Source organism: Geotrypetes seraphini, chromosome 14 (genome assembly GCF_902459505.1).
Source record: "Geotrypetes seraphini chromosome 14, aGeoSer1.1, whole genome shotgun sequence".
Lineage (NCBI taxonomy): Eukaryota > Metazoa > Chordata > Amphibia > Gymnophiona > Dermophiidae > Geotrypetes > Geotrypetes seraphini.
In genome coordinates, this window is record NC_047097.1 from 7,315,040 (window position 1) to 7,334,303 (window position 19,264).

The following is a 19,264-nucleotide window of genomic DNA, read 5'->3' on the forward strand; positions in this document are numbered from 1 at the left end:
TAAAGTGACTCCCAGTACCTTGGAGGTTTTCTTAAGCAATGTTGTAGCTGGTTCCAGTTGTCAGAGTAATGGAAGATGGGATTAGGTGTTTGTGTCACCCAAACCCTAATAGTTTTTTTTTTTTCCAATGTTTAGTCTGAGATACTATCTCCTTGCCCATTCTTGCATTTCAGTTATCGTTCTGGACAATATGGTAGTCATGCTTGCTTGGTTCAAAATTGCAGGGATTAGTAGAAAGACACCATCTATGTATGAGAAGAGCCATTCAGTGTGGTCATGAAGATGTTACATAATAGTGGTGAGATGGGAGATCCTTGTGGTACTCTGCATGACAGAGATCAGTAGTCAGAGAAGGCTCCATCTTTTAAGATTGTAGAGTATTTTCGTCAGGAAGCCTTGAAATCATTGTAATGCCATTCCTGAAATTCTCATTTCAGCTAGTCTATTTAGCAGCAGTGTGGTTGACCATGTCAAATGCTGCTGAGACATCAAGCTGTAGTAGTAACATTTGTTTAATTATGCTTAATACTGATCTAACTCTTGATGTCAGATCAATCAAGCATGTTTCTGTACTGTGTTAATTTCTGAACCTATGTTGGGAAGGTAATAGTAGATTCCATTCTGAAATATAATCTTTTAGTTGGGTAGTGACTACAAACTCTATTAACTTTGACATGAATGGTATGTTTGCTATCGGTCTGTAGCTTGCAGCTTGGGATAGGTCTAGGTCTGCTCCTTTAGGGATAGGTGTAAGTAGAATTTCCCTGAATTTCTCTGAGAACCATCCTTGCCCTAAAATCATCTTGCTTGACCAATTTAGCACTTCTTCTGGCATATCTCGGTATAGGTGGGATAGACATAGATCCATTTGGCATTTTGTTTGATAATATATTCACCAGAGGTCTTAATTGTGTTGTTGTGACCGTATTGAATGCTATCCATGTTCTCTCCACTGGTATACTGAATAAATTACTTTCAGGAATAGCATCTTCTAGTTGATTGTCTGCTGTATTATCAAATATTTTAAATATACAGGTAGTCATCGACTTATGACCGCAATTGGTTCCGACTGATAGGTCATAAGTTGATTCGGTCGTAAGTCGGCCTATGTTAATACAGTACTGTACTAACTATTTTTTACCCCTCCCCGCTTACCTTTTCCATGGTGGTCCAGCGGTGTATCCAGCCTGAGCCCCTTCTGCCGATGTTAGAAGCCAGCAGTGCACCCGGGCCGGCATGCGCAGGAGCGAGCTTTTAGAACTCCCACCCCACCCTGCGCTGCTAAACCACTGCCGTAAGTTCTCACAGGACTTGTGGTTCTTGTGGCAGTGCTGAGAGAACCACAAGTCCCCTGAGAACTGGCGGCAGTGTTTCAGTCAGCAGCTCAGGGCAGGGCGGGAGTTCTAAAAGCTTGCTCCTGCGCGTGCCGGCCCGGGTGCACTGCTGGCTTCTGACATCAGCAGGAGGGGCTCAGGCAGGATACACTGCTGGACCACCAGGGAAAAGGTACGCGGGGAGGGGTAAAAAATACTGTACAGTACTGTAATTAGTATAGGTTGGGGAAACGTGTGGTAAGTCAAACGGTCGTATAAGTCGTAAGTCGATGACTACCTGTATTCTCTATCTTATTTGCAAAGTATGATGCTAGTGAGTTGAGTGTGGGGGGAGCTATATTTGAGGCTGTCATTGCTGTCCAGCCTGTCAGTCGACCATATCAGAGTAATATTTTTGTTAATATTGTTTTATCTGTATTTAAGTGCTCAATCTCCTGATTTCTTCCAAGCTTTTGGCATTCTCTTTTCAGGCTTCTCAGTTCTGTTGAATACCATGCCTTCTTCTCGCTTCTAAGTATTTTCCTCTCTACTATTGAAGCTATTCATTCTAATGTGATCTCTATGGAGTTCATCCATAGATGTTATCTAGCTGTAGGTACTAAATAATGGATAATTTCTAGCTCTTCCTTAGCTCTGCCTCAGATCTGGGCACTACACAGATGATATTCAGCAGCTATATCCTAAACCAGTGTTTTTCAACCGCTGTTCCGCGGCACACTAGTGTGCCGCGAGATGTTGCCTGGTGTGCCGTAGGGCCGCCGGGCCCGGAGCTGACAGGGGGCCCGAGGCAGGGGCGCCAGTAGCTCGCCAAGGCAAAGTGAGTCGATCACCCAGGACTCACTTTGTCTTGGCGATCTAATCTATCGAGCCGATAAGTCTTCTTCTCCCCGACGTCAATTCTGCAGTCGGAGAGGAAGTTCGGGCCAGCCAATCGCTGCCTGGCTGGGCGGAACTTCCTCTCCGATTGCAGAATTGACGTCAGGGAGAGCATGCGTCGGCGTCGGCTTTGGGGCCTGTTATCCATTGGTGGGTCCTGTTCCCCGATGGCAGCGGCAGTGGCAGTGGCTTGGGGAACGGCAGGGAGAAAGAAAGAAAGGGGGCAGGCAGGGAAACAGAAGGAAAGAAGAGAAACAGAAAAAAAGAAAGAAAGAAAGAAAGGTCAGGGAGAGAGGAAGAAAAAGTTGGGGGAGGGAATGAGGTGTGGAGGAGAGAAAGCATACAGGCTGATAGAAGGGAAGAAAGATTGGATGCACAGTCAGAAGAAGAAAGTGCAACCAGAAATCACCAGACAAGGTAGGAAAAATGATTTTATTTTAAATTTAGCAAAGTGGAGGCAGTATTACCACAGTTTTCAAAGGAATTTGCCCAAATAACTTAATAGTTAACTGGGTAAATTCCCAGAGATGAAAACTTCCCTTCACTTACTATGCACAGTTAATTTATATCTGCTGTCTATATTTTACAATATGGTCACCTTTTACTAAACCGCAATAGTGGTTTTTAGCGCAGGGAGCCTATGAGCGTCAAGAGCAGCGCTGGACATTCAGCGCAGCTCCCTGCGCTAAAAACTGCTATTGTGGTTTAATAAAAAGGATGGAGGGTATATTTGTCTATTTTTGTATGCTATAAAAACCAAATACAGAAAGAGACTGAGAGCTGTTGACGAAGAGTTACATGTGTGTCTTTCTTCGATTCCAGCCAGAATATCAGCTTTGTGTTCAGCCAAACAGGCCCAGGTTTCGCACTGAATAAAGTATTTTATAATTTTTATTTCGTAATAAAGTAATTATAAAATACTTTCTTTTTTTTTTTTTTTTTTTTTATTCTTTATTTATCATTTTAAAAATTTTAACAAAATCAAACATTTTGTACAGAAAGATTGTCAGATTGATCACAAAATAATAAGTAAATTATTAACATAAAAAGAACAAAATTCAAATCGGACAATCTCAAGTCTTCAATAATTATGTGATCCAAGATATATATAAGAGTGAACTTTTAAGGAAATCAATTATAAATTCTATATAATAAAGAACAGTATCATGTGTCTGACTTGAGGAATTATTCTATTACCAAGTCCAACAATTACTTAGTTGTTATTGTGGTAGTTGTTGTTATACCCTCTTTTTCCAGACGTTTCAGTGTCAGAAAAGCTGTAAGTTGAGATGGCTCAAAAAACACATACTTATTATCTCGATATCTTACTATACATTTACATGGGAAACGTAAAAAGAAAATGCCACCCAGCTGTGTAACTCCTGCTTTCAACAAAAGAAACTGACGTCTACGATTCTGAGTTTCTCTACTAACATCTGGAAACATTTGAATTTTCAAACCCAGAAACTCCTTACTCTTGTTCCTAAAGAACATTTTCAAAATCCAATCTTTATCCGGCAACAATGCCACAGATAGTATAAGAGTTGCTGGTTTAACCAAATCTTTATCTGATGTTTCCAAAATTGCTGTCAAATTTTGTTGAAGGTCTTGTGTTTCCTGTCTCTTATCCTCCGAATGTTGACCCCTTACATTCATAGGCAAATAATATACTCGAGTGAGAGGAGGCAATGATTCCTCAGGAATATTAAATATCTCCATGAAGTACCTTTTTATCATCTCTCTCGGGTTTACTGATAAGATTTTAGGAAAATTTAACAGTCGTAGGTTATAAAATACTTTCTTTGTGTTTATTTGATTCCTATTCAAGAGAATTACTTTATATATAGTCAATATAGGCAGAGAGTTAAATTTTTTAACATTTTCTAATGGTGGTGTGCCTCGTGATTTTTTTTCATGAAACAAGTGTGCCTTTGCCCAAAAAAGGTTGAAAAACACTGTCCTAAACAATACCTAGAAACTAGTTTTAAATATTGATCCCTATGTCCATACTGACAACTACAACACTTAACTGCTATTAATAACAAATAAGTCCTAAAACAAAATGTATGCTCACAACATATAGCATCTTATGCTTTCGATAGGACATATATAGCACATGTATCTGAAATACGTATTTAAGGATCTAGAATGTTTCTGTGTATTTTATCAATGTTTCTTACCCATAGCTCGCAGGAACTCTGCATAGAGTTCAAAGGTCATAAGGGGATTGGGTAGATCTCTTAGCCATTGTTTGAAGACACTTGCAATAACATGAATGTTGTAGTCATCAAGATTCACAGCATCAATATCTATCAGCAGAAGATAGGAAAGTATTCATCTGAAGGAATGAGCTACAAGAATTTTAGCACCATTGCCTGAGGAGTAGCATTAATTTTATGGTCACATAGCATTTCCACACAATACATCAATAAAGTAAATCAAAACTCTTATTGCACATCCTTTATTCTATATAGGTTTACTATTACATTTTTATTCCTGAATTATACTTTACTGCCCACTACGTTTCTTCAGATCTTCTAAAGCAAATTAGTTGGTTATTCTCCCTTTATCAAGCTTAAGGCTGGACTATCTCAATCACTCAGCTTGTAGCTTCTTGGTCTGTTCATATCTGTTCCGAGACATCTTACAGGAAATTTAAAACCGAAAGACTTTTCTGTAAGTCTTAGTTAAATTATGGGATGAGTTTTGTGTCGGTTGTTAGGGTAGTATTTCCCCACTCCTTACTTATATATTTTGGTATCTGCACCTCATTATCATTTGGAAAATATTTCTACTGTGCATAATCTTTTCTTTTCCATCAGTTTCTTTCCTACTGTCTAGTCAAAACACCCTTTCCGCATTTTTAAAAATGTATTTATTAGGTAATGATGTCAGTTGTTCATTTCAAATAGTGCTATATCACGTAATCCAAATCGAAATAAATAAAATTCAGTAGTGATGGACATGGTTAGATGAGCTATGGAGTGCATATGGCCATACAATATTACATGATATAATATCACACAGAAAATTCTGTGAGTTATACAGTATTACAAGATGGTGCACTATTAAAATTCTGATATTCAAACAATAATTATGAGATGTCACCAGTATGTTTTACTCCTTATTAGTTTTAGTGCTTGCATTTAGGAAAACTTAATAAGAATACATCTGAAGGATTTATTTATTCAATGTTTTAGCCCATCCTCAAAAGAGCCCAGAACAAGTTACAAGTTTACATACATAATAAGATAGTTTGAGTAAGGTCTTCAAAATAAGGATGACAAACATATTTTAAGTTAGTGATAAGAGAGTTGGTGTAAGGCAGAGGTGTCAAAGTCCCTCCTCGAGGGCCGCAATCCAGTTGGGTTTTCGGGATTTCCCCAATGAATATGCATGCACTGCTTTCATTGTATGCTAATAGATCTCATCCATATCCCATATCGCTAAAATTGCCTTATCTTCATTTAATTCCCTCCTCGAGGGCTGTAATCCAGTTGGGTTTTCAGGATTTCCCCAATGAATATGCATGAGATCTATTTGCATGCACTGCTTTCATTGTATGCTAATAGATCTCATCCATATTCATTGGGGAAATCCTGAAAACCTGACTGGATTGCGGCCCTCGAGGAGGGAATTTGACATCCTGGTGTAAGGGCTTTAAATGAAGATAAGGCAATTTTAGCGATATGGGCACATTCTTCATATAGTAATAAGACAATTTCTATACAATTTCTATGAAAAATCAAATATATTTGTTGGGACTTATTACAGCAACAAAATGATTGGTAAGGCAGTTTTAACAATATGGGCTTCGGGGCCGTTATTGTAGCGGCCCGCGCTAAACGACTTCATAAAAGAGGCCCTAAGTATACTTTATATATAATTATAATATATAATTAAATTTATATAATTTGTAATAATATACCCCCACACACACTTTTATGAAGCAGCGTTAGGCTTTATTATTGCTGGCCATGGTGCTAAAAAAATATGGGTGTTGGAGATAATACTGCCGCAGTCAGTGATAAAAAAGCCTAGCATGGCTTCATAAAAGGGGGAGCGATAATTAATTTATAATAATTTAATTTTGCATAATTTAAGAGGTAACATGTTCTCTTTACATTACCTTAACACTGAAAACTCATTTTGTGATAGATTTTAATTTTCCATAAAATACTCGTATACATGGAGCACATTTATACTTTTTTCAGAGCAAGTGTAAATTTATGTGAGAGAATTCAATTGGAATAAAGCAAGATGAGTAGTAGAGTACCTCAAGGGTTGATCTCAAGGTTGATTCTACTCAATATCTTTTGTGAGTAATATTGCTGAAGGATTAGTAAGAAAAGTTTGCCTTTTCAGAGATGACATGATTGGGGATGCTCATTTCATAAAGGGTGCCTTTAAGAACTGCCTAAAATGAGCTTACTTTATAAAAGCAAAAAGGTGAATAAATGCCCTGATAAATAGGCTCTCATAACTATCCCTAATAGTGTGCAAATTCTCTTGCACAAATTTACACTTGCTTCAGAAAAGGTGAAAGTGTGTGTGTATTCTACGAACATGAGTATATGCCAGAATTCTAGCTATTTGCAGGTGTACTGTATGTGAACATGTACACACATAAATGACAATGATCCAGCTATGTGCTAGTCTGTTAAGTATGTGCATAGCTTCAATTATGTGTACTTTTCAGGGAGGTGTTCACATGGGAAGAGTCTAGGTGGAACATTAGCAGGGCATACACTTACATGAATAACCTATAGAATAAACTTTACGTGTGTTATCTCCCAAATTCAGATGCAAGACTTTACACCAGCTCTATGGCTGTTTTAAGTGATCACATCTAAACATATATGCACATATACAATTTGTTAGGCTAGTAGTCTATAAAGTAATGTAGATATCTATTTTTCTTTACAGAGTAGGTTCCAAATAGGCATCCTCTAGGTATCTAAATATAGGCATATCTTTGAAGACTTGCCCTTTGTGGGGGTAATTCTATAACTGAGTGCTTCAACTTAGGCATCTTTAGACCATTCCATAGCAAAACCTAAAAGCTTTGGTTCTATTATGGAATACAAGTGTAACCCAGTACTGGCATGTCTATCATCTAGCTGTCCATATTCACATCAGCCATAGAGCTGGTGAAAGTGCAGGCACCTAAATGTGGCAGGGATGCAAATAACTTTCAATATTCTGTAAGTTACCTATAAAAATGGGAGTGTTGCCTATGTCCTTACCCCTGAGCACATTCCCCTGAAAATAACTCATTCTGTAAGTTCTGTGGGTATTTATAAAATAGAGCCTAGGAAGAATATTCATATTTGCATGTGCATATGTTAGTACTCTAAATATTTCCACACCTAAATCTGAGCACTGGGTTTATGGAATTGCCCTTCATATGTATGCGAACATATTTTATAAAATTCCTACTACGTAAGTTAAGATGGCATATTCATAGTTATGGGCTATGACAGCATTCTAAACAAGAACGTACACAATATATATAAATACTTGTATATACAAGTATGTGCATGTAAATGTGAACACCTAGTTTATAGAACTGCCCTTCATGTATATACATGTGCATTTTATAAAATACATGCATATACATAAGAACATAAGATTTGACACTGCTGGGTTAGACCAGTGGTCCATTGTGCCCAGCAGTCTGCTCACGCAGTGGCCCTTAAGTTAAAGACCAGTGCCTATTTGAGCCTTATCTGTGTATGTTCTGTTCCAGCAGGAACTTATCCAACCTTTTCTTGAATCCCTGAAGGGTGCTTTCCCCTATAACAGCCTCTGGAAGAGCGTTCCAGATTTCCACCACTCTACGCTACTCTACTCTACCCAGCCTTCGATATGACATATAAATCTGAGTTTAGATGTTTTGCAGAAAACGTACAAAAATCTAGTAAGAAAAATGACCACTTTCAAAACAGAATAGCGTCTATCTTTTTGTTTCAAAAATGCCCTCATTGAGTTTTTCTTTTTGAATCATTTTTGAAAAAAGAAAGGTCAAATGAAAAATGTACAAAAAACAGTCAATGGGATGTAGGAAGGGCCAGCATTCTATCAGACTGGCCATGCAGACATCCCAGCAGAACAGTGGGGCAACCTAGGAGGCACTGCATTGAACTTTGCATAAAAGATCTCACCATAACCCCTTTACATTGTATGGTAAGCCCTCCAAAATTCACCCACAACCTACTGTACCCAACTATATACCTCCCCAATAGCCCTTATGCCTGCAGTTGTCACCTATGTGTCAGTACAGAAGGTTTTGGTATGCTCAGTTTCCACCACGTTTAGTAGTCTAGAGTGAGATACGGACCTGGGCCCCCTTCTCTGCAGTCCACTGCACCAATCACTAGGCTACTCCAGAGACTGGCCATAACATCTGAAGCTGTCATACAGGCTGGTGTGAACTGTTTCATTCACATCTTTGGGTGGTGGGAATGGTCAGTGACCACTAGGAGAGTAATGGAGTGATGCCTTCATGCACCTAGTAGAGATTTGGTCTGTTTGGCCACATTTATGGTACTTATTCATTACTGAAATAGGTCTAGCCTCAAACATCTTGCCCTGGACATTTTCTGCAATGTTCCATTATTACAGAAAAATGTAAAAATCATAAGTCCACTCTAATCATGCCCAAAACACACACCCTTGAGATTTAGACTCAGTGCAGAAAAACAGCATAGAAAATTGTCTAAAACTGTGTTTCAAAAATGGAAATTTGGATGTTTTCGCAAACAAAAAGTCCAAATGGCACTTTTTGGATGCTTTTCTCTTTTGAAAATGAGTCCCACGTTATATCAATAGGAAAGAATATCAAAACAACCTGAAAGTGTATATGCAAGGGGTGTCAAAGTCCCTTCTCAAGGGCTGCAATTTAGTCAGGTTTTCAGGATTTCTCCAATGAATATGCATGAGATCTATTAGCATACAATGAAAGCAGTGCATGCAAATAGATCTCATGCATATTCATTGGGGAAATCCTGAAAATCCGACTGGATTGCAGCCCTCGAGGAGGGACTTTGACACCCCTGGTATATGCCCATTCATTTAATCCAGGGTTGGCTCTGCTATCAGGCAGAGTAGGTATTAGCTACAGTGGCAAAAGAGAAGAGGATGCTGGACAGAGATGGTGAGAGGTTAGGTGAAATGAGAAGCAGGATACATGGGCAGTGGCTAGGGAAAGGGAGATGAGATGCTACACAATTTGGAGGGGGAAGGGTTAGGGAAGGGAAGGCTTGATGCTGACCATCTTGAGAGTGGTAAGAAAGGAAGGGGCGATGTTGGAACGGAGGCGGTAAGGAAGGGGAGATGCTGGACACATGGGTGGAATAGGGAAGAGAAAGGGAAATGCTTGATTATCAGATGAGAGTATGTAAGGGAAGGGGAGATGCTGGTTTACTTGGAGGGGGTGTATGGCTGAGGGTTTATCTAGGGTATCAGATACCCTTGAACCAGTTCTAATCTATTCTATGGCACCATGGTGAATCATTAATACCATATGGGATGCTGTATGCAGTGATGTACAACATTTACTCAAAAATCCATATTGCTCATTAAATAGAAGGTAACTGCATTTCCTTTAGCAAAAGCACATTTTCTTTCTGGGGACAACAAAACGAGAAACCCATCTTCTACCTGTGTCAATTGCCTGCCTCAGCTCTTTTATCTTATTGGTGGAGCCAGACTTTCTGTAGATCCCTTCAGTATAAAGCCCATGCATTTCAATATAGTTGATCAGCTTTTCCACCAACATTGGCACTGCTCGCTCCTCATTGGTTAGTCGAGAAAGCTCAACACAAAACTGCCTAGAAGAAAGTTCTGGATCGTACTGTTGGAGCAAAAAAAAAAAAAAAGTTAATTCTTAAGAGTCAGTAAAAGTGAATGCATTTACTTTATTTATTATTATTGTCATCATATACACAGTGCACACCAGATGCACACAGTGCAGCAGAGTCTTTGCTCCTTGGAACTTACAATCTAGTCAATACACACAGACAAAACTCACAGATATAAAAAAGTAAAAGCCTCTATGTTAATAAGAAGGCTATAAGATAAACACCTTGCTGGGTGGATTACAAGTAGGAAGAGATAACTAAGTAAAGCTGCAAGGAACAGGTTTCTAGAGAGTAAAGAAAAACAATGGGAACATCATAAACTAAATAATATAAACTTCAAAGAAAAGAAACTGAAGATTAAGATGCCAAGGGGGAACAAGTAAAGGAAAAAGAAATTATAGGAGATCTGCTTGTTCCTAAAAAAGGAAAACCAAAAAAGTGTTCAAAGAAAGAACTAACACTATACATAATAAAACAACAAGTGGAGAGGAAAACGGTGATGGAATTCAAAAAAGCATGGGATAAAAATAGAGAATCTCTAATTAGAATGCGAAGGATATAAATTAAAGAACTAAGGCTGGTATTGGACAGACCTGCATGATCTGTATTCCATATATGGTGATTTGGTGTAGGATGGGCTGGGGAGGGCATCAATGTGAATTCCACTAATATGGAACATGAGAATGTTACTGGCCAGACTTTACGGTAGATATCTGGTTGGATAGGCTAGAGTGAGCTTGGGCGGCAACTTCAGCATTTGGAACCTAGGACAATACCAGACTTTATAGTCTATGGTCCAGAAATATCAAAGAGACAAGTTAATCTAATTATGGATTTTTAAAATGGGTATAACTTATGGGCAGACTGGATGGACTGTTCAGGTCTTTATCTGCCATCATTTTCTATGTGAGGTTGAGAAAATTGGGTGCTTTTTAATTACCCAACGATCAAATGGGAAACTCACAGAAAGAATAAAACCAGGAAACCAAAGCATAATATAAAACCAAGAAACCATTCTGTATTACAAATAAGAATAAAATAAGGGAAGCGTAACTCTACACTGAGGCACTGATATGGCACAGATATTTAAATTTTGCTTCCCATATACTAAGAATGGGACACTTTGGGAATGCCATGCCATCTCATCTCCGCCATGAAAATTCTCTCGCTAAATTTAAAACTAATCTCAAAACCTTTTTGTTCCAAGACGCATTCCAAAGCACAAGATAAAATTCCTTCTCTTTTTAATTGCAGCATACTTATCACATGAACCACTTCAACAAAGCGACCCCCCCTTTCCTTACTGTATTCCCCCTTCCCTTCATACCTCTTACTTTTATTTTCACAATGTAATTATTAATCTCCCCCACCCCAAATTCCTTTCGTATCCAGTTATATCAATGTCTTTGATTCTACCCCCTCCCATTTATTTTTAATTTTTATATTTTTAATATTGTAAACCAACCAGACACGAGGATGGTCGGTATATCAAATTACAAATAAACTTGGAAACTTGGAAGTCAGGGAGGGGGGCACGAACTCAGGACACAGAAAGAAGGGATGAGGCATGAATTGGCACACAAGGGAGGGAGGAAGGAGGCACTAACCTGGCACACAGGAAGGAGGGAGGGAATAGAAAGGGTGAATTATTGGGCATAGGTGTGTGAGTGAGAGGGAAAGAGATGGTGCACATGGGGAAAGGAAGAAAGAGGAAAATTGGGCATAAAGAGACAGAGAGGGAGAGAGAAAGGTGTGAGGTAGAGATGCATGGGGAAGAGAAGGATGAAAGGGAGAAATGTTAGATATGGTGGTGGAGAGGGAACAGGGACAGACTGAAGGGGATGCAAGGGGGAGGAGTAAGCAATACGGATCACCTTAGAAAGAGAAGATGGAACTTCTGTCCACACAGGTGTCATGTACAGACCTTCAACACAAACAATCTGGACAAAGATCAGATCATAGATCTTCAAAAGTTGGAAATGAAAGGGGAGGTGCTGCTGCTAGGGGTTTCCATCTGCAAGATGGATGCCTTTCAAGGTGCTCTGCTCAGACAAATGGTGATCGCTTGATCTAGTACTCAGAAATGGAGAAACAGTGTCTAAAATCCAAGTGTGTGCCCATCTGAGCAGTACTGATTATCACACTGTGCGGTTTGATATGAAAGTACACAGTAGACATACAAAACTCAAAGTCCTGGATTTCAAACATTCTGACTTTAGCAGAATGGGGAAATACCTGAAGAAAGAGATGTCAGGATGAGAGGACAGAAGAGGTGGAATGACAGTAGTCCAAGCTACAGAAGCTATAAAAATGGCAACAGCTCTTTATGTAAGGAAAGTACAGTCTGTTCTCGTTATTCATAGTAGTATAGTTCTCAAAAATGTTCACGAACTGTGAAACTGTGAATAACGAAACATGGGAAAATGGAGATTAGGTTCCAACAGTACATGTTATGCCTCCAAACTGCGAAAAGTGAATATTGGATCCTATTGGGAAAACTGGGATAGGTTTCTGCAGGACAGAACTTAGAGTACCTGTAATTCACTCACCAGACACTTGGGGGCCATATCTGAAAGCAAATGTCTGACCGCAAGATGAAAGTGAAAGCAAACTCCCCTGTTTTTTTTTAAAAGCTGGTCTGCAAATAGGTGAACACCATGCCACGAATAAGGAATATTGGTAGCCGGTGGTGAGCCTAGGGTATCCGACACCCAGGGTCGATCATTTTTTAACACCTTCCCCATATAAAAAAAATTATTCTATTTATTTATATATCCTGTCCTCCCCAGAGAGCTCACAATGGATTACAGTTTAACATTCACAGTGCTTAAACCTCTCCAACCCAATGCCAACACTCTGGTGTAAACAAAATAAATAAAAAAGACTTTTCCTCTCTCTTTAAGGTCCTAGCTCATGCTTGCTGTCTAACACCAGCTCTGGCAGGATATACATTTCAAATCTGACATACTGTAATCACAACATAGAAAATAAAATTATTTTCTACCTTTTGTTGTCTGGTTATTTTATTATTCAAATCATGTTAGTCCCAGGCTCTGGTTTCTGTTTGTCTTCTGTTAACTTGCTCGCCAGGGTCTCCTGTCCATTTAACATTTCCTTCTTTCTATGTGCTCACTATCCATCTTCCATCTCTGTACCTTTCCTTCCACTGCCATATCCAACATTTTTGTTTCTTTCCCACTGTCTACCATCTCTCTCTCTCTCTCTGCCTTGTGCCCTGGGTCAAACCTCTCTATTCCCCCTCCATGCAGCATCTCTCTTTTCCTCCCCTCCATTATCAGCGAACCCCATTTTTGGGGCCACTCTGCCTGGGAGAGGATGCAGACTCTGTAAGGGCAAGCTGAAACTCATAGGGCAACCCCCAGGTGTACCTGTTGAGCCAGTCTGCTTTGTGCTTCTCTGAGGTTCGGGGGTCTATTACCCTGGGAGCCCCTTGCACCATCTCTCCCTGCCCTCCACTCTATGTTCAACATTTCTCCTTCTCTCTTCTCCATGCCTGTCTCCCTCCCCTCACACCTCTTTCTATCTCTTTGCTGCATCTCCCTTCCTCTTCTCCAGCCCATGTCCAACAATTCTTCCTCTCTCCCATGTGCAGCAGCTTTCTATCCCTCCATCTTATCCCACTGTGAAGTAGCTTTTCATCCCTTCCTCCTATCTCCCTTTGTAGCAGTTTTTCATCCTTCCTTCCCATCCCCCTGTGTAGAACCTCTGGACCCGAGTGACCCCATCCCACCATGAGATTTTTGTGGCCTTTTCTGCTAGGGCTTCTCTCTGCTGCATCATTAGTGACATGATCAGTGACTCAGCAGAGGGAAGGCCCCAGCGGGGCCTTAAGAACATTCTTTCATTGTTGGCAGCCTTAACTCATTGCTCTGCCGGTGTCAGGCCTTCTTCCGTGAAGGCAGGACCCAGCAGAGAGGAAGGCCCGATGTCGGTAGAGTAGTGAGTTCCTGGACCATGACGCCGACCCCGGGAGCACCCCCTTAAGGTCTGCACTCGAGGTGGTCTGCACCCGGGGTAGACCACTTCCCCCTTGGTACGCCACTGTTGATAGCAACTGGTGCAACCAAGGATACATGAAACCATGCATCAGGAATGTGCAAATAATGAGAAAGGACTTTAGTTAAAAGCAAAAGGAAATTTAAATTAATATGGTTCTCCAAATAGATGGATGATAAAAACAAAGGGAAAAGAGGTAGCATTCATGAAACATAGAAAAGCGCAAGAAGAATACAGAAAAGAATACCACAATAAATTCAAAGAAGCAAAGAAAGAAACATGGATATCAAAAAGCATAGGTGGAAGAAAATATGGCTAGAGATGTAAAAATAGGTGATGACTTTTTCAGATATGTTGGGGAATGGAGGAATGCTAGAAAAAAACCTGCAAGATTGAAAGATGCTAAAAACTACTTTATGGAAAGGGATGAGGAAAAAGTGGACATGCTAAACAAATACTGCTGTTCGGTGTTCATAGAAGGATCATAGTTAGTTGACAAAGGTATATATATATATATATATCTAATATAATAAAGAGCTAGCCGCGCATGCGCATTGCTATTTGCGTGTTCCGTGCGTGTAGGTCTGTGGCCGAAGGAGTGTGCATGCGCGCTAATACGTCACCAGCCGATCGCCTCAACAGGCCGCACCGCAGCCAGACGGACCGCGGGAAGGGAAAGGGGGGGGGGGAGGAGGGTTTCGAGGGAGCCTGCTGGCCGCATAAATTATTTTCATTTCAAATCTGCCGCCGCCGCGGCTACTCTCTCATCTTCCGATCATCTTGCAGCTCATGAGAGGGCGTGGCGGAGGCTTTGAAAACGGCTCCCTTAGTTCTTCGCTGGATTTTTTTTTAAGTTTAAAACTGCCACCGTGGCTCCTCTCACGATCCCGGCCTGTGTCAGAGAAGGCTTCCGACGCAGGCCGGATCGTGAGAGGAGCCGCGTAGGCATCTTTAAACTTAAAAAAAAATCCAGCAAAGAACTAAGGGAGCCGTTTTATCTCCATGCTGCTACGAAGGAACAGGTGAGGGGGAGGGAAATGCTGATGCTGATGCACAGGGAGCAGGCAGGCATGGCAGGCAAGCAGGGGGAGAGGGAAAAGGGCTGCTTTGGGGGTATGGGTGTGCTGGGGGTACACATGGGCAGGGGATCACAGAGCAGGCAGCCATGGCTCAACAAGGGGAGAGGGAAAGGGGGCTGCTTTGGGGTGAGGGGTTTGCTGGGCCAGACAGCAATCATAGGGGGGAAACAGAAGGGGGCCACGGAGCAGGCAGGCATGGCACAAATGGGGGCAGGGGCATTGGGAAACGGGGCTGCTTTGGGGGTAAGGGTGTGCTGGGGACACACAACAATCATGCCGGGGAAGAGAAGGGGGCCACAGAGAGATAGGCAGGCATGGCGCAATGGAGAAATACAGGCAGGCAGGGCGCAAGACAGAGCCACAGACAGAAAGAATGACAGACAGACAGACAGCATCCAAGCACAGAGAGAGAAAGGAAAAAAAAAACAGTCGTCTACTCTAGCACCCGTTGGACAGGGGGAGAACGAAAGAGATGCTGATGGGCAGGGGGTTGAAGAAAAGGAACGGAGGACTAATGTTGGACAGGGGGAGAAGGAAAGAGGTGCTGCTGGACAGGGGGGAGGTAAAACAAAGGGACAAGGGCTGCTGCTGCATAAGGAGAGCAATGAAGGGGTGGTGGTGGACACAGGAGAGGTAAAAGGAAGGGAAAATGGACAGGGGGAGCAGGCAAGGGGTGGTGATGGACAGCCAAGGAAAAAGAAAGGCAGAAAGAAAAAAAGCGGCTAAGGAGAGAGAGAGAAAGAAATAAAGACAGACACACACACATATGTTCTAGCACCCGTTAATGTAACGGGCTTAAAGACTAGTATATATATATATATAGGAATGGAGTAAATATTGCACCTTTCAGGGAAGAAAAATCTATGGGGCTGGGTGAGATATGTCCCAGAATATTGCTAGAGTTCAGAGAGGTTCTGGTGGGGCCTCTTAAAAACTTGTTCAATAAATACTTGGAGAGGAAGAGATTCCATTGAATCAGAGGAGAGAAGATGTGGTCCCTTCTCACAAAAATAGTGACAGAGAAGTGGGAAATTACAAGTTAGTAAATCTTACTTCAATGGTTAGAAAAATAATGGAGGTGCTGTTGAAGGAAAGGATAGTAAACTTTCTAGACTCTAAAGTGGATGCGAGATTTGGGGCTATGTGGAAAAGCATGAGGAAAAAGTGTCATGCTAAACAAATACTTCTATTCAGTGTTCATGGATCATGCCCAAATGAATCTGCTTAATTTCTTTGACCAGCTGATTAAAGAACTGGATTGAGGACATGAGCTGCATCTAGTCCACTTAGATTTCAGCACAGCCTTTGATACAATTCCCCATAGGAGGCTCAAGAATAAACTGAGGAGACTGAAGTTAGAATCCAAGGTGAACAGAATTAGAAAATGGTTGATTGACAGACGACAGAGGGTGTCGATAAATGGAATTCATTCAGAGGAAAAAAAGGCGAGTACTGGGGCTAATTCTATACAATATATTTGTGAGGTCTATTGCTGAAGGGTTAGAAGGAAACATTTGCCTTTTTGCAGATGACACTTTACAACAGAGTGAACCTCCAGAGGGAGAAAACAACATGAGAAATGATCTGTAAAAACATTGAAGAATTGTCTAATGTTTGGCAGTTGCAATTTAATGCAAAGAAATGCAGAGTAATGCACTCGAGGTGTAGAAATCCAAAGGAGTTGTACTTAAGGTGTGAGAAGCTGACAAGTCACGGACTGGGACAAGGACATTGGGTGTGATAGTGCCTAAGGTTTTTAAGGTGGTGAAACAATATGACAAGACAGTGACAAAATCCAAAAGGGTGCTGAGCTGCATAGAGAGAAACATAATCAGCACAAGAGAAGAGGTGTTAATGCCCCTGTACCAGTCATTGATGAGGCCCCATTGGAAGTATTGTGTCAAGTTTTAGAGGCTGAATCTTGCTAAGGACAGGAAAAAAAATGAAGCTGTCAAAGGAAAGCAATAAAAATGATATGGGATTTGCATTGTAAGATATACGAGACATAAAGACCTGAAAATGTATACCTGAGAGAAATGGAAGGTCAGGGGAGATACGATATAGATGTTTAAATACTTGAAAGCTATTAAAATACAAACAATTTTTTTTGAAGGTTGGGAAGAGTTAGAACTAGAGGGCATGAATTGAAGTTGCAGGGAGGTAGACTTAAGAACAATATCAGTACTTTTTTTTTCCCAGAGAGGTTAATAGACGTCTATTGGAACTAGTGAGACAGAAACAAGGTCTAGAGGGGTTTAACCTGCATGGAGCGACAGGTACAAGTCTAGCCACCTTACTGGGCAGACTAGATAGACTATGCAGGTCCTTATCTGTCACCATTTACTATGTTACTATGTATGTTACTGGGATGTATTAATATAAGACATGTAAAGTAATTAACAATGTTTTTGGAGATCTTTAGGCTGACAGTAAGATAAATGCTGACTGAGGACTCCAACCCTACAGATCCTTGCAGCGCGACGGGGGGAGATTAAAATGCAGCCGGCTCCATGAAACCCAAATGAATTCACACTGGGAGCCTACAGCCTGTGCTCAAGCTGGCTCCCAGGGTAATAGACCCCGAACCTCAGAGAAGCACAAAGCAGACTGGCTCAACAGGTACACCTGGGGGTTGCCCTATGAGTTTCAGCTTGCCCTTACATAGTCTGCATCCTCTCCCAGGCAGAGTGGCCCCCAAAATGGGGTTCTCTGATATCAAATTCTCCAAAAAATGGAAGAAAATACCCCAAAATAATAAAAACCGAACAGAGCAGATCAGAATACAACTTCTCACTTCGCCTGCAGAAGGAAAAACTGAAAAGGGCACTATACTTAACTAGTGAAGGAGGAAGAACTTTGTTTTGATGTACAGCACTGTGCATGTCTAGTAGCACTACAGAAATGATAGGTAGTAGCATTAGTAGGAGCTGAAAGATATGAATGACACCCTTCTGTAAGCAGTTCGTGAGCACGGATTGATCACTTAAGGTACAGACAGTCCTATGTTTATGTAACAGAAAAACGATTAGAGTGCTAAATAGGCCTGTAAGAATAAACTGATTAAACCAAGAGGGGTGAATTAAAGCAGTTTTCAAATACACAGAGAGTAAGAAAAGGTACTGGTTAGTCTTCTCCATTGATGAAAGGAAAGAAATAAAGGAGGGTAAATTACAGAAAGGAAAATTTAGGTCAATCTATTAAAAACTACCTACAAGGATAGTCAAGCACTGCAATAAAATAGTTCAGATATATAACAGACACTTCATAGTTATTTTAAGATCATGTTAGGTAAATAGTATATTTGTCAGAGATGACAGAGGAGGAGAGTGTGCTGTAGTGGTTAGAGCTACAACCTCAGGGTTCAGACCCTGGGTAAATCACTTCATCCTCCACTGCCCCAGGTAAATTAGATAGACAGGAGAAATGCTTGAAGTATCTGCATGTAAACCATTTTGAATGTGGCTGTAAAACTATAAAAAGGCAGTATATAAGTCCCAATCTCTTTCCCTAAATAAGTTCTGCCTAGAAGCAGTGACATAGCCAGTTTCTTCTATTATTCTAAATTTTCACCACTTTAGCAAGTTGAATGGTCAATTCCTTTCCTTGGAACTGTACAAAACGGAGCATGATGAACTCAGCTAATCCAACAAATTAACTATTTGATCCACCTCTTTACTATACCATATAATAAATGTATCATTGTAGCCTATTAATAATTATAACTTAATCATTGAGAAGTTTCTCCTTTAAAATAAACGTGAACACAGTTTTATAAAACAAGGTAGCTATGCTCTCATGTATGAAGATTACCTTTTTGGAGCATTTGATGGTGGTTTTTAGACAGCACCTCCTGTGGCACGCATACTTGCACACTGAAAGACAGAATATTATGACTGTGATTTATACATCAATTCTGGGAACTTGTATTGCAGAGTTTAAGGGAAAAATGATGGCTTACCTGATAATTTTTTTCCTTTAGTTCCAACAGATCAGTCCAGAACTTGTGAGTTATGCCCATTGACCAGTGGATGGAGACAAAAGTAGTTCTTTATGATTTGTATGCAACCCTTGAACACTCAGTATTTATTTATTTATT

General features: G+C 40.6%; 1 protein-coding gene across 5 annotated transcripts in view; it reads right to left on the reverse strand.

Moving 5' to 3' along the window:
- MYO9A (myosin IXA) overlaps positions 1 to 19,264 on the reverse strand; it is a 517,771-nt gene that overhangs the window by 64,122 nt on the left and 434,385 nt on the right. For all 5 annotated transcript variants that reach the window (XM_033919771.1, XM_033919772.1, XM_033919768.1 and 2 more), the window contains 3 exons: positions 18,979 to 19,040; positions 9,873 to 10,065; positions 4,391 to 4,519 (listed from right to left, as the gene is read on the reverse strand). In XM_033919771.1, coding sequence (XP_033775662.1) covers positions 4,391 to 4,519; positions 9,873 to 10,065; positions 18,979 to 19,040 — 384 coding nt within the window. The remainder of the gene's footprint in view (positions 1 to 4,390; positions 4,520 to 9,872; positions 10,066 to 18,978; positions 19,041 to 19,264) is intronic.